General features: G+C 42.8%; 1 protein-coding gene across 3 annotated transcripts in view; it reads left to right on the top strand.

The window, feature by feature from the left end:
• The window catches only part of TMEM273 (transmembrane protein 273), a 42,386-nt gene extending 32,757 nt beyond the window's left edge, over positions 1-9,629 (top strand). For 2 of the 3 annotated variants that reach the window (XM_090058366.1, XM_090058364.1), the window contains 2 exons: positions 4,992-5,018; positions 8,566-9,629. In XM_090058366.1, the coding sequence (XP_089914492.1) occupies positions 4,992-5,018; positions 8,566-8,608 (70 nt within the window). In that variant the 3' untranslated portion in view covers positions 8,609-9,629. The remainder of the gene's footprint in view (positions 1-4,991; positions 5,019-8,565) is intronic. The other variant, XM_090058365.1, reaches the window with a different exon arrangement.
• The last annotated feature ends 5,666 nt before the right edge of the window (positions 9,630-15,295 follow it).

Raw genomic sequence — 15,295 nt, 5'->3', positions numbered from 1 at the left:
ACCACATCCTGGCCAACAGCTGTGCTGCCACCCCCCTCCTACAGCAGGGCACCAGCTGTCATAGCTGTAGGAAAACTTGCAGAGCACAGATTGGGTTCTTCAGCCATCTTAAAACTCACCAATAATGCACCCACCCCAACAGACATCTTCCTTGTATCGAGAGATAGCCAAAGATAGAGCCTGGTCAGAGCAGCTAAGGAGGGGCTGGTTGGGGCATAAGGGCACTTCAGTGTTGGGGGCTGGCTGGCAGGCAGCCCTCACACTGAAGCACCCTTGTTCCCCAGCCAGCCACCTCAGCATCTACACATGTTGCTGCACATGAAAAAACTTTGCAGCAGTTTAAGCTGTGAAGTTTATTAGATTCCTACACCCTAATAGTGGCAGGGTGAGACTTTTACGCTGAGACTTTTACTGCACAGCTAATTAGTCAGCTCCACTATAAACAACTTGTGTAGATGTGCCTTGTGCTGCAGAGAGTGTAACAGAATATAGCTTTAGTAATGCAAAGTTAAGTGTAGTTCAGCTGCACTTCCTATTAATGCAGTCACTAAAAATTGAGAAAAAATCACCGGTTTGGATGATATTGGCATTGGAAGCAACTTAACTCACATACCTTATTGCTTAATCATAGATACCTTAGGCCACTTAGGATAAAATTCTGTTTTCCTCTGTACATACAAACGGTAAATTGCTAGCCACATGTGTCTTGGATTTGACACTTACCTGAAAATAGTCATTCTATTTCTCCTGTACTGTGGATGTGTAAAAATGCACATATAGGCTGAGCATGCACAGAAGGCTATAAAGCTGGCTGGACAGGTGCACAGCTACCTGTATGCCCCTACTGGATGCATAGCTGTAATTTATACTATGAAAATTTAACCAGCCAGAAACCCATGGTTTGGAAGAGGGCTTTCCTATATTTCAGCTGCAATGACTCACTAGTTTGAAGGCATTCACTCAAACAGCCTGGAAATTTAGGTTCCCTCTTCCCAAGAGGAGATTTAAAACTATATCTCTTTCTGTTTTCCTAGCACAAGTTAGGCATTAGCCAGTGTTCCCTTTTTTGAAGCTGGGCCCTAAAAATCCCAGAGACAGAGATGCATAGGTCCAAGGAGGAACAGAACAAGCTGGACCGTCTGTGGCTCAGTAAGATGGTTGCTGCTGCCCTAGAAAGACCTAAGTTTTTGCTTCAGACACTTCTCTACTGCTCTGATCTTCACCCATTTGAGGCAATGGTCCAGCCTCATAGGAAGAGCTGCAATGTTAGAAATTATAATTTAGAGATGCTCCGTACTACTAAGGAGACTGAAGAATCTGGTAATTTGGAAATGGTCCCTGAGTCAGGGCGTAGCCTGGGGAATCACTCTGTTGTGTCAAAAGTGTGAATAAGAAAGAACTTGGGAAAAAAACCTGAGATTCAAACAAAATAAATTGGAAACTGAAAGCAAGTGGCGCAATGTAACCATATGGAAAGACAAAGGCCTCTGTAAGCATTCTGTATAGAAGACAATTTCTGTCATTTCACAGAACCTGATAAGATAAGCTCAGGTTTACAAAAGCTTATACTCTGCATCTCTGATTTAGTTAGTCTAAAAGGTGCAAATCTATCCTGCACCCTCTCTGTATAGCCATTGTTTAAGTAATAGGACAATAGGCATGGAAGTATTGCAGCCTCCACCTGCCCTTCTGGGTGCCCTGAGATCCTTTGAAGAGTGCTGTAAGGTGTGAGGAGATAAGCCAGGTGTGAGAAAATAAACAGATAAGCACAAACTCTGGCTCCATCCCTGCCTGGCTGTTCCCCTGCACCCGCTGCTCAGCCTTTTTAGGAGGTAAGCACTGTAATAAATAAGTGGGGGGCGTTTAATGGGATGATGCTTGATTTACAAAAGGAGGGGTACTTAGTCAACTGAGGGGGTGCACTGAGTCTAAAAAAGTTGAGAAACACTGGCTTAGACAGAGGATTATTTATGGCATTGCTGACACTGCGTCACAAGAAAGGTTATTGTATCCCTACAAAAGACTATCCAGATATATAGGGCAGCAGAAGCTGTGAAGTCCCAGGCTGTAGAGCTGAATTCAATAAAAGGAGTCGTTCATGCATTAGGCATGAAAGGAGGTGGCCAGAAAAATCCACCTCACAGGGTAGAATTTTCCATTGGCAGGAAGCCATCTCAGAGGGTGGAATTTTCCGTTGGCGAGAGAGAGAGCGAGTTTTCAGACAGGTATGCAGCAGGTGTGGAAGGCAAAATAGCTCCAACCATGCTATATTTGATAATTCTGTTATAACTGTGGTAAGAGGAACCACTTTAATCACTGCAGATCCAAAACACAAAAACCTCAAGTGCATACAGTGGAACAGGTACCAGAGGAGGAGTTTTATGAGATATGGTAGAACTGAGCAAAACCAATGGGACAGACTAGATTTTGCCAATGGAGGTGCAAGGAACAATGGTTTCATTTAAATTTTTGTACACGCTTGTTTTGTTTTGTTTTTTACACAACATGTAGTTAACTTGTGAGATTCATTGCCACAGGATATGGTGAAGGCAGATAGCATGGCCAAGCTCAAACAGGGACTGGATAAATTCATGGATGATAGATCTATTAATGTCTGTTGAACAGAATGGTTGGACATATTTCCTCTGGCATCTTTAACCCAATAAATGGTGAATGCCAGGCAGGGTATTGAATAGCGAATAGATCACTATAGATATGTCTAGTTCAATGCTTTCTTTGTATAGCATCCACTTCTACCACTGTCAGAGACAAGCCTATTTGATGTACAGAGTCATGGGTGTGAGCCCACAAAGAAACTGCTAGACCCCTTGTAATTAAGAGGAAGTCACTAAGTGTAATTAACAGATTCCAGAGGACAACAAAAATACAAGTAGGGATGGGAGTGGGTCTCAGAGGTTAATAACAAGTGCTCCAAGGGGAGACACCAAGCAGAGCACACCAGCCAAAGCCCAATGGCTCTTAAATGGGTCAGGGAGCTAGTGGACAGTGCCCAGTGCCACTCTGCCTGGACATCTACATGGATGAGGGCAGGACCAACCCACAATTTTTTGGGGCCCCCTGCAAGAAATAGTTTTGGGACCCCCTGACATGAAGAAGCCACCAGCAGTGGTAGGGAGGTGGGGGGTGGTGAGCAACTGAAGAAGCCAGTGGCAGTGGTAGCTGTGGCTGCGGTGGGAGGGGTGGCAAACAGATAGACATGAAGCTGGCAGTGGCAGGAGGGGACTTAGGACGGGGTGGCAAGCAGCCAGATTCAGGGGTCCCCTTGGCTGCAGGGCCTCCTGCGGCTGCAGGTTTTGCAGGCTAGGATGGGCCAGCCCTGGATGAGTCTGGACACCCTGACTGTGAAGCTTTTCCTGATGTTGAGCCTGAATTAGTCTTCCAGGAGTTTGTGGCCATTACTTCTGGTTTTCCACTCAGAAAACAATTGCTCACCAAGCCCTTGATGTACTTCCCTAGTGTAGTGGTAAGCTGCTACCAGGTCCCCTCTCAGCCTTCTTTTCCTCAAGATGAAGAGTCCCTGATCCCTCAGCCTTTCCTTGTATGGCTTGTCATGTAAGACTCTGATCATGCAGGTGGCTCTTCTTTGGACTTTCTCAAGCTTGTCCATGTCCTTGTTAAAGTGCAGTGCCCAGAACTGGATGCAGGACTCCAGCTGCAGTCTCACCAGTGCTGAACAGAGCATAAGAATCACCTGCTTGGTTTTGCTGGAGATGCACTGATTGATGCATGCCAGAGTATTACTTGCCCTGCTGGCTACAGCATCGCACTGCCAGCTCATATTCATACTCGTGCTGGCTCATATTCGTTACCCTGCGTGGGGTAGGGGAGGCTGGGGCCAGCCCTTGGGATCCTGGGGACCTCCAGGGGCTGCAGCTGTAGCATCTCTGATAACGACAGAGGCAGATGCATTGATAAAAGTAATTACATACACGTATAAACCTATAAGCTTTGTATTGCAAAACAACTATGAGCTATAACCTCTAAAGACTTAAAAAGAGTTACTCTGGCCTCTGTCATCTGACCTTGCCCAGTATCCTGGACTAAATCAGAGTGCAAAGACTCAGTGGTAAGACCAATAGACTGACATGATTTTCTGCATTTGTCTCCATGAACTGATATGCCCTAGTGTAACTGAATGCAGAATCCTGAACACTATTCCCATATATGTGATTAGCTTCTGTACCCTAGAACAAGTTACTTTTTTGTAGTATGGAGTCTCAGAACTGATAAAATTTGTGGCCACAGGTCTTTTGTGAAGCCTAGCTGCTGCTTGTAAAACACTAGGATGAAAGGTGTTGCAGAAGTGCAGTGCATTGTGGGTTAAATGCCACCAATATTCTTGTAGCATAGTAGTGCTCTGCAGAAACCAATAGGTCTGTTTATGGTATACATGCTGTACATATGGAAGAAACTGGTACCAGGTTGGCATATAGAAATAACTTCCCAAGGGCTTGATTCTCCTCTTCCTCCAATTTATACTGACCTACTTATATGGACTCCAGTGCAGCTACTCTCAATTTATACTAGGAATTAGCAAATCAGGCCTTGCTTCTTTCTTTAGACTCTGATAGCAATTAGATTTTACAGGAACAGAAACTTTCAGTACAGTTTTCTAAAAACAAAAATTAAAAAAAAAATTTAGAATAAAACTGCTTGAAGCAGAAAAACGATTGTGAAAAGCAAACTACTCAAGAAATATACTCTGCTTGCCAAAGCTCTTCAGATCTTTTAATGTAGTTGTCTGAAACATGCTTTAGTAGTGCTGAAGGAAATGCTGAATTCAAGTTTCTAGCAACTGACACTAGGTGGAGTAAAAATGAATGAAAGTTTGAAGAGAAACAAAAAAAATTATAAAATTAAGGGAAGAAAAGATTTGGTGTCTTTATCTACTCTTAATGTGTTGATTCTTTAAATGGTTTTTGATAAATGTTACACTTACGGTTCTTGTATGGCTTTGTTGCACTTTGCAGGTCACAGCAAGGATCAAGTGGGAACAGGTATGTTCCACAGAAGGGACAATTTGGGAAGAGCTCAGTGTGATGAAACAGAAATGGTAGGGTAATACGGAGTGTTACAGCACCATGAGTCAGACAGAATCTAGGGGATATTTCTAAGACTGTGCATAGTTTGCTAATAGAAAAAAAGAAAGTTGTAAGACACACAGATACACACACAATAAAAAGGGTGATAGCTACCTTAAGAGCTATAACTGGAGTCTATGTTCTGTCCCAGAGTCTGCCACAGATTCCCTGAGGCCTTTGCATTGCAGCAGCTAGTACCGAGGGGTTCAAGCATAGCCCTCTTGCCTTCCCACTCAAGTGGAGGTGCAGACCCCTTTGAATTGCAAGTGTGGGTATTCACATAGTTTTAACTGATCATAGTCATCTTTTGTGGACTCCTTAGACATGGTCTGTGGACTACCAGGGGATTGCGGACCACAGGTTGAAAACCACAGTTCTAGGACATACCACCTCTTTTTTGTAGATAAATCTTGTGTGGCATAGGGCAAGTCACTGAAGCTTTCTGTGCTTCAGTTTCCCTAGCTGTAAAACCAAGATACAGCACTACTTACCTAATGCACAGGAAAATTCAATTAGTCTATAATAGTGGTGCTCAACTTCTAACCTGCAAGCAAGATCTAGCCCATGGCCCCCGCCCCCCAACAGGTCTGGAAATTTGGCAAGATACCCTGTTGAAGCAGCATTCATTGCCATAGCTTTGGGAACTGCAGCAAATAACATTGACACTGCTCCTCTGCTCCCGAATTTCTGGACCTGTGAGGAGCCCCACAAGCTAGATAAGGTGGCCCCATGTGCTGCAGGCTGTTGCACACTAGATCCAGCATGGAGGATCAGGTCAGCATATGCTATGTGTCACCCACAGACTGGCCCCGTTGTGCTGGATCCAGCTCTCAGAGATGGATAGGTTGAGTACCACTGATCTGCGAGGTAAACCGACATAGCTAACTGCCTCTCTCCAGAGAAGTATTGTGAGGCTATTTGTTTCAGTGTTTGTAAGTGCATTCTGATCCCTTGATGAAAGCAGACAGAGAAGCCTAAAATAATTTTATTATGCCATGTCATCCACTGATGTGGATCAGTAACAGATGGGCTATTTAACATGCGAATCATATATTCATAGAATCATAGAAAAGTAGGGCTGGATGGGACCTCTGGAGGTTAACTAGTCCAATGCTCTCCCTATTCAAACCATCCCACACAAATCCCTGTCTAACCTATTACTAAAACTACACAGCCACTCCTGTCATACAAACACAAAGCATAGCATCCTAATCTGCCACAGGTAAAGAAGGGGGACTACAGTGGCCAAGGTCCAGCTGCTGAAAAGTTTCTTTAAAATTCACTCAAGAAATCCAAAGAAGAAGGCTGTGCTCCCCAGCCCCCCCCCCAGTACAGAAGTTGGCAAAACCCCCACAGTCTGTACCAATCTGATCATGAGGTAAAATTCCTTCCTGATCCTAAATGTGGTCATCAGTCTAAATTTGAGCAAAGGGGCAAGAACCTGTATCCAGAAACCATCATGTTTTAATGGGAGCAGGAGCACTGGCATCCCCCAATCAAAATCCTCAGTGTTGGCTGCAGCCAACACCCAATGCTTCTGAGAAACATGAAGAAAACCCCTGGCATGTGTAGTTACAGGAGGGAAAAAATTCCTTCCAGACCCCATGTGGCAACCAGCGAAGTCCAGAAGCACGGGAACTACACACAGTATAACATAGGCATATAAAGCATTGGTCATCCCTGACCAATGCTTTACATAAACTTTCCTTCTGGAAAATTTTGCCTACACATTATTGGTGGATTTTGAATGATCTCTGGAAAAATTAGAATCCACAAAAATTAAGTATAAGAAGTAAACAGCTGACACACACACACATAATCCTACTTTCCTGTGTAACTTAAAAAGATAAGTATGTCTTTATGCTGAAGGCCAACATTGTGAAATAAATATGAAGCACAACCTATTTTATAAAATTAAAATACCATGGGAATCAAAAAGCAGATTTCACCTTTGCATTATTGTTCCAAAAGTGTGTAAAACCAGTGAGAAACAAATCTAGAAGTCCATCTACCTTATCTTTCTTTAAATCCTTCCTATGCTGTAATGCCTATAAAGCACTACCAACTAAAAATGGCTGCAGAGGTGGTGAGCTGCTTATAATGTAATATCTTCCTTCTTATCTGTTAATTTTGTGCACGCCTTTCTCCTCTTCTGTTTGTTTCATACACTACTCAAGCTTTCTTATAAATGAAGGCCTTATGCTGCAAACACTAGCCTTTAGATGAGCTTAAATTTAAGCATATACATAACTGTTTGCAGGATCCTAGACAGTTAACTTTTGGGGGCAGGTCTTTTTTTTTACTCTTTGTCAATACCACAGGTTCTGATCCTGACTAAGATCATTAAGAACAACTACAATACGAAAAATAAAATAATTTAAAATCTAAAAATGTAAGCAAGTGCTGCTATCTTTTATTATCAGAATGCATGTAGGGATCCTGGTCTTTCCTTAGAAATATAAATGTGAAAACCAGAACTGTTTCAGATGCTGGAAATGATCTTTATAATTTTAGGTGCTAAATTGATTAAGGAGTTAATTTCATTTTTGAAAATCAGAACAAAGACCTCTAAAGCAATAAAATCCCACTGAAACAACACTCCCAGCATTTTACATTTTCGAGTGTTCTACAAACATTAGCTAAGCCTCACAACCCCTCCAAAGAAAGGTGATCGGTATTATTATCCCCAACTTGAAGGAGAAACTAAGGTGCAGCAGTAACTTGACATCAGCCCATATATCAAGTCAGTTTCATTAATAAGCTTAAGTTACATGATTTCTTATCTCCCATCCCAACAATGTTTGTGCTCAGTTCTCCGAGCTACATGCACTAAGAAATGCTAGATTTGCCTTTAGTTGACTTCTCCTTGCAGCTGGAAATAGCATTTGCAAGTCAGTTATTTTCACAGCTAAGTCCACAAGTTGGGATATCCATGTCAAAGTTAACTTGATAACAGCAAAAGGAATCAGAACTTGTGGCAGAGGTGATATCTTTTATTAAACCAACTAGATTTTTGCGAAAAAGACCCCTTTAATTGCAAGCTTTCCAGCACAAGCACCTTTCTTCAGGCATAGGGGAAATGTTTGTTCTCCTAGCTTGCAATTAAAGAATTTTTTTTGCAAAAATCTAGTTGGTCTAATAAAAGATATCACCTCTACCATGAGTTCTGATTCCTTTTGCCTCTAGACCAATATAGCTGCAACCTGAATACTTAGTAACACCAAGACAGTTTTGAGGAGAGGTCCAGAAAAACAATGGTTACGTGTCAGAAACTTCATGATTGTAGCTGAAGCTCATCAGTTCTTATTAAAATAATGTCATCGATTTCCTGCAATTAAAAAAATATACTTGGCATTCTAAAAATTATTTCTTTAGCTCTAACATTAGGATGTTGCTCTCAATCATTCCAGGGGAAGGGAGAGAAATGAAGTTTCGTTTGTCTGTAACATTTTTTCTTTTTCAGAGAAGCCACCTTACCGAAAACAGAAAATACAAATGATCTCTAACTGTTTTGAAATGGGGTGCATTCAGGCAGAAAGTCACATACTGCTGTGCCTATTCTATTACTCAATGGAAGGCTTTTGTTCGTGGACTTTTGTTGCTTTCTCATCGGGTACAAATTCAGTTACTTAAAAAATTGGAGGGAGTAACTGATTTCAGGAAAGACTTTGTTGTGTGATCTACTGAAGATCATTTGCACTCAGAAAATGCTGTGCTCGTAAATAGCAGATGTCTAAAGGAAATGTATAATGGAAATACAAGAGATGAACTTTGTTCAAAGCAGCTTTCATATATGGCTGTAATAGGTATAAGATGTATTTGTAAAACAATGAACTAAAGGGTGATCCAAAACTAGAGATGGGCTCAGCTTGCAAAATTCAGATTTCAAGTACAGGTAAGCAAAAAAGTTGAACTTTTCATGTTGACAGCAAACAGAAAAAACAGGAAAAATATAAATCCTGGATGAAACCAAAACAGAAAATTTTCTGGTTTTACAGTGAAACAGACAAAAAGGCAGAATTGTTTTATGCCATGCTGCAACATTTCACTCAATGCAAAAGAAGCTGTTTTGCTTATTCTTTCACGGTTTTTCTTGATTTCTAAGATGAAACATTTAGTTTTGGAAACCTTGAAACAAAATGTTTTGACATTTTAAACCCCACCCCCATTTGCACAGTTCAATCCAAAATCATAAACAGTCCTCCCTTCCACCAGCTGCCAACACCATTTTTAGCAAATTTATTTTTCAGAAAACTTTTTTTCTGGATCGAAGTTCAAGCACTTTAAAGATACTTGACAAGGAAAGAAATCAGAGGTTTGGCTTAAACCTTTGAAAATGCAGGGACCATTTGCAAAATTTTGCTTCAGGTTTAATTTTCAAACAGCAGCCTCATCCTGCAAAAGCTGAGTGTTTAGACGTGAGATCTCAAATTAACTAAGCTCTTAGATATTATATAGAAAGGAGTTTATCCATGTTTGTTCTTAAATATATGTGCCACTTGTTATGAACATTATAATAAAATTTTATTTGAACCATTTGTTGTTTTGCATGAATCCTTTCAGATCTCAGGTATTTCTATTGCCATAACATGCAAGAAAAACTTCTGGTGCTTTATGCTTAAAATAGGATGTATTTTCAATAAAGTATCATTTCCCTGACATTCAGGGAGCACTTGCTAGGACTAGTTCCAACCTAAATGTCCTCCTTTAGTTCTATAGCTGACCCCAAAAACTGATCAGGGCTTTATGGTACGAGATACAGAGGTTAAAGGCATCCACAATTTAAACAATGATGTTGCAATATTTTAGACGAGAGATGTTCAACTTTCTGTCCTCATGGGCCAGATGAGTGGCATGAGGTTGGTTTCTGGGTTGGATCCCACATGTGACGTTGTTCCACAGGCCAGATCCAGCATAGGGCTGGCACATCAGCCTAACCCTATGTGTTTGCATCTGGTCACACACTAGTGCAGTCTACCAGGCAGGGCCATGTCATCTAGCTCTGTGGGGCTCCCCACAGTTCTGGAAACTTGGCAGCAGGGGAGTGACAATTAACACTGACACTGCTTCCCCAGGTGGCAAATGTCTGGATCTGTGGGGAGACCCATGGGTCAGATGACACAGCTCCATACAGCAGAGTAGGGATGCAGCCTGGTGCTTGGGGCAAAGCAGAAGTGGCAATTTCTAATTGCTACAGCAATTGCAATAATGAATACACAGAGCTGCTTTTTTGTCTACTTCCCTTCCCTGACAAGTAGGCTCCTGGGACGGTTGCTCCTATTCCCTTTCATTTATGCCACTGGCTCCATAGACTCGATCTTGTGGGCTAAAGTTTGAGCACCACTGTTTTAGACCACTGGCATAAAGCACTTCTGTCATTATTGCAAGACATACTGGGTTATTTTTTATTGTAATATTCAGTCAGAAGCTCCAATCTGAATACCATAAGCTGTAAGTAAATTGGCTATAGCCATGCATTTAAACTTTTTAGAAGCTCTACAACATCTACAAACAAATGGGTTTTGTAGTCTCATAACTTAATCCTAGGCTTGACTGATACTTCTGACCTCTGAACCAACTTCTGTTTTCACCAGTGTTGATCAGGCATAGAATGGGTGTTGAATGGGATGGGTATATCCAGCTTGCCATTTGCCCATACAGCTTGATGCTTTTCTCTTAAAGAAAATGTGGAACCTCTGTGCTTAGATGTTTATATCTAACCTGCTCTCAAACACTTGCCTGTGATTTATACAGGGATGACTATCCTGTCTTGAGGGGGCCAGGCTAGGTGACCTCTTGAGGTCGCTTCCAGACGTAATTTTCTATGATTTCTATTATTTGGTTGAGAATAAATGGAGGTTTTCTAGTTCTACACAAATACAATAGAGCAGAAGATTGTTGTTTTACTCAGCAGAGTATTTGCTGGTAAGAATTAGATTGAATCCTAAATGGAGAGCTCTGCACCTCAAGTTATGGAAAGGAGGTTTGAAAAATCATAGATAATAAGCCCCCTATGCAGTAATTAATGTAAGTCCCCACTGATCATGTACTAGTAGGTAATTGTTGATACTTCTGGATCATGTTGTATAAGTGAAAGATTCCCAGGACTATTGATACATACACCTAGGCAAGAGTATAGAGGAGTGGAGGCTGCCCAAACCTCCCAACCCCTTTAGACCATTGATTCATAGATTGTAATCAGAAGGGACCCAATGGATCATCGTGTCCGACCCCCTGTCCCTGGCAGGAAAAAGGACCAAGGTCAGACAACCCCAGGCAGGTGATTGTCAAGCCTCATCGTGAAGACTTCCAAGTTGGATGACAGCACCACCTCTCTTAGAAGCCCATTCCAGACTCTGGCCACCCTTATTGTAAGAAAACGTCTTCCTAATGTCTAACCTAAATTTACTCTCCATTAGTTTGCACCCATTATTCCTAGTTACTCCCTGAGGCGCTCTGGTAAACAGCGCATCCCCAATTCCCTGCTGTCTTCCCCTGATAAATTTATAGGCAGCCACAAGGTCACCCCTCAGCTGTCTTTTATATAGGCTGAAGAGATCCAGATTGCTCAACCTCTCCTCATAGGGTCTTTCACAAAAACCACTAATCTTGTGGGTGGCCCTCCTCTGAACCCTTTCCAGATCCTCTGTGTCCCTCTTGAAGTGCAGCGCCCAGAACTGGACACAGTACTCTAACTGTGGCCTGACTAGTGCTGCATAGAGGGGGAGCATCACCTCCCTCGATCTGTTGGTCATGCATCTGGTAATACACAACAAGGTGCAATTGGCTTTGTTGATGGTCTCGTTGCACTGACGGCTCATGTTCATCTTGGAGTCAACTATGACTCCAAGATCTCTCTCAGTCTCTGAGCTGCTGAGGAGGACATCCCCCAACCTGTAGGTGTGCTGGGGATTCCTCCTTCCTAGGTGGAGTACCTTACATTTTTCTTTGTTGAATTGCATTCTATTACTTTCTGCCCATTGATCTAACCTGTCCAGGTCGGCCTGTAACTGCTCCCTGCCCTCTGGTGTATTAACTTTGCCCCATAATTTGGTATCATCTGCAAACTTGGAGAGGGTGCTCAACACACCCTCGTCCAAATCACTGATGAAGATATTAAATAATACCGGCCCAAGGACTGAACCCTGTGGGACCCCACTGCCCACCTCCTTCCAGGCTGAAATCCACCACCACTCTCTGGGTGCAGTCCCTAAGCCAGTTAGCCACCCACCTGACTGTGTAGGCATCCACTCCACAGCTTTCTAGCTTCCCTATAAGAATAGGATGCGGAACTGTGTCAAAGGTCTTCCTAAAATCCAGGTAGATGACATCAGCCTCTGCGCCTGTGTCAAGGCTGTGTGTGACCTGATCATAAAAGGCTATAAGGTTTGTCAGGCAGGCTCTACCTTCAATGAACCCATGCTGCTGGGCTTTCACGAATACATTCTTTGATGATTTTTTCTAGTATTTTCCCAGGAATAGAGGTAAGACTGACTGGCCTAAAGTCACCCGGCTCCTCCCTTCTCCCCTTCTTAAAAATGGGCACCATGTTGGCCTCTTTCCAGTCTTCAGAGACCTGTCTGGAGCACCATGAGAGTTCAAACAGCTGCTCCAGCAGCTCAGCAATGACACTGGCCAATTCCTTCAGCACCCGTGGATGGAGGTCATCCGGGCTGGCTGACTTATACCCATCCAGCCCTTCCAAGTGCTCTTTAACTAAGTCAGCACTAACCTTTGGCGATCTGGTGCCTTTTGGACATCTGTTTATGTTCAAGTTGGAGGAATTGTCTTGGTCAGTATTAAGGAAAACTGAAGCGAAGAACTCATTGAAGAGCTCTGCCTTTTTGTCTGCATCAACCACCAACTGACCTGATTTGTCCTGCAGGGGCCCTATGCTACTCTGCACCTTCTTTTTGCTTGCTATGTATCTATAGAAGGACTTTTTATTGTCCTTGATTGTTGTAGCCAACCTAAGCTCCAGTCCTGCCTTGGCCTGCCTGACTCCCTGCAATAGCGCGCCAGGGTGGTGTATGCCTCCTTGATGACTGCCCCCTACTTCCACTGCCTATATAACTCTTTCTTTGCCCCCAGTCTTTTCTGAAGCTCCCTGTTCAGCCAAGGGGGCTTTTTTATCCCCTTAGCCCCTTTCCTGTGGAAGGGGATAGATTCCATTTGTGCTACAAGGATCACTCCCTTGAGAAACTTCCAACCTTCTTGGACCCCCATTAGCCCAAAGCTCTTGAGTTCGGCCACCTCACTAACTCGGTTCCTAAGTTTAGTAAAGTTGGCCCTTCTGAAGTCTAAAACTCTAGCATTGCTGGATATTATTGTCACCCTTCACTGGATAGTGAACTCTACCAAGTGGTGGTCACTATCACCCAGGTTACTGTGTACCTGCAGGTCCCCCACGAGATCATCCATTTTTTGCTAGGACCAGGTCTAGCAGGGTGCTACCCCTGGTGGGACTGGACACCATCTGGGTTAGGTGGAGTTCCTGCACACAGTGTAAGAACCTCCTTGAGCAGCTTGTTTTGGCTGCCTGTTCTTCCCAGCTGATATCCGAGTAATTTAGGTCCCCTATGACCACTGCCTCCCTTGACAGTATAGCATCTGAAAGCTGCTTGGAGAATATCTCATCTAGCTCATCATCCTGGTGAGGAGGTCTGTAGTAGACCCCCACTACTAAGTCCTTCTCCTCTGGTCCCCCCTGGACCCACAGTGTTTCAGTATTCCCCTCCTCTACTCCTGCGCTGATGACAGAAGATGTGTAGTGCTCCTTAACATAGAGATCTACACCCCCGCCTTTTCTCCCCACTCTGTCTCATCTATATAACCTGTACCCCTCAATGTTTACCGCCCAGTCATTCATAGAATCCCACTATGTTTCAGTTAAGCCAACTAGGTCATACTGCATGCTAGCAAGCAGGAGTGTGAGTTCCTCCTGCTTGTTCCCCATACTCCTTGCATTTGTGTAAAGACATTTTAGCCCCACAGTGGGTGCTCTTGGTGTCCCTTTGCCTTGATGACATGTGTTCCCCTTAGTGCTTACCTGGTTAGGTCCAGTGCCTTGTTTGTGGCTTTCCAACCCTGGATTCACATCAACCACCGGTTCCCCGTGGACAGAATCCAAAGGCCAGAATGAACCCTGATGTTCAGTACCTCAATGACTGTTATGATATGCATATCCAGAAACTGAATCTGGGTCCCCTGTGTGGCATACAAGGATTCTACCGCTAACCCACAACAGTGAGTCAACTGAATGTGTACTTTAAGTAAAAGATTAATAATTTTATTGTATCAGGGCCTTAAGGATTAACACATGCTCAATGCTTTGGCATGTCATAATTGTATAGCTACAATGTCAATGTTTTGTCCCCATGAAGGAAAAGTGTGTTTCCAATATGTAAAATGATTTCTTTTAATAGAATTCATTCTATGCTCAGCAAACTGATAGGGTTCCAAATGTGTTAGTGGAACTAGTCACCATGGAACTCTCTAATTTGTCTTGACTGCATTATCCCTTATTCTGAGCAATGAAATATAGGTGCATTTCAAAGCAAAGTGCTATATTAGAATAATTTGCCTCGATTCCCAAGGTGTCTCTTATCCAATTCGATAACACTGCAGTTCATTAGCAGCATTTGCTAACAGATAACCTAAAGCAGTAATGTGATACTTGTAAGTAATTTTGTGTGTAAGAGAGAATAAACCATCGCATAGGGTATCTGTTAATTGATCTGCTTCCTTTAGCATCATTTTAATTAAAACTTCTGGTTTGGAAGAGGAGAGAGAATGTGGTCATGAAGGGAAGCTGTATCTTTATGAGCAACTATTTCATTCATACCACATCAGAACCACATAGGAAATAGAGATGAATATAATAGGACAAAGGAAGTCAGTGAGGACAGGGGAATTAGGTTTAGCAATATAAATCAAGCAAATTTAGAGGACTGAAGAACAACACTAGATGACAAGGAGTTAGGAATGAAAAAACATTATGACTAAGACTTGCAAAAGCCTTAAGCATGGTATAAGTGCTTTATCTAGACAGGCCCAGAGAATGGTATGTGTAACACCAGGTCTGATCTTGTCCAAATGAAATTGATAGGGAGTTCAGGACCTCTGCTCCCTTGTACATCCACTGCTCTGTCACAGTCAGAAAGGAATGATGGATAAAGAGTTTGATTCCATGT

Source organism: Crocodylus siamensis, chromosome 7, assembly GCF_052110815.1.
Source record: "Crocodylus siamensis isolate JL-2025a chromosome 7, ASM5211081v1, whole genome shotgun sequence".
In the NCBI taxonomy this organism is placed as follows: Eukaryota; Metazoa; Chordata; order Crocodylia; family Crocodylidae; genus Crocodylus; species Crocodylus siamensis.
This window is presented reverse-complemented; position numbering and strand designations above follow the sequence as displayed.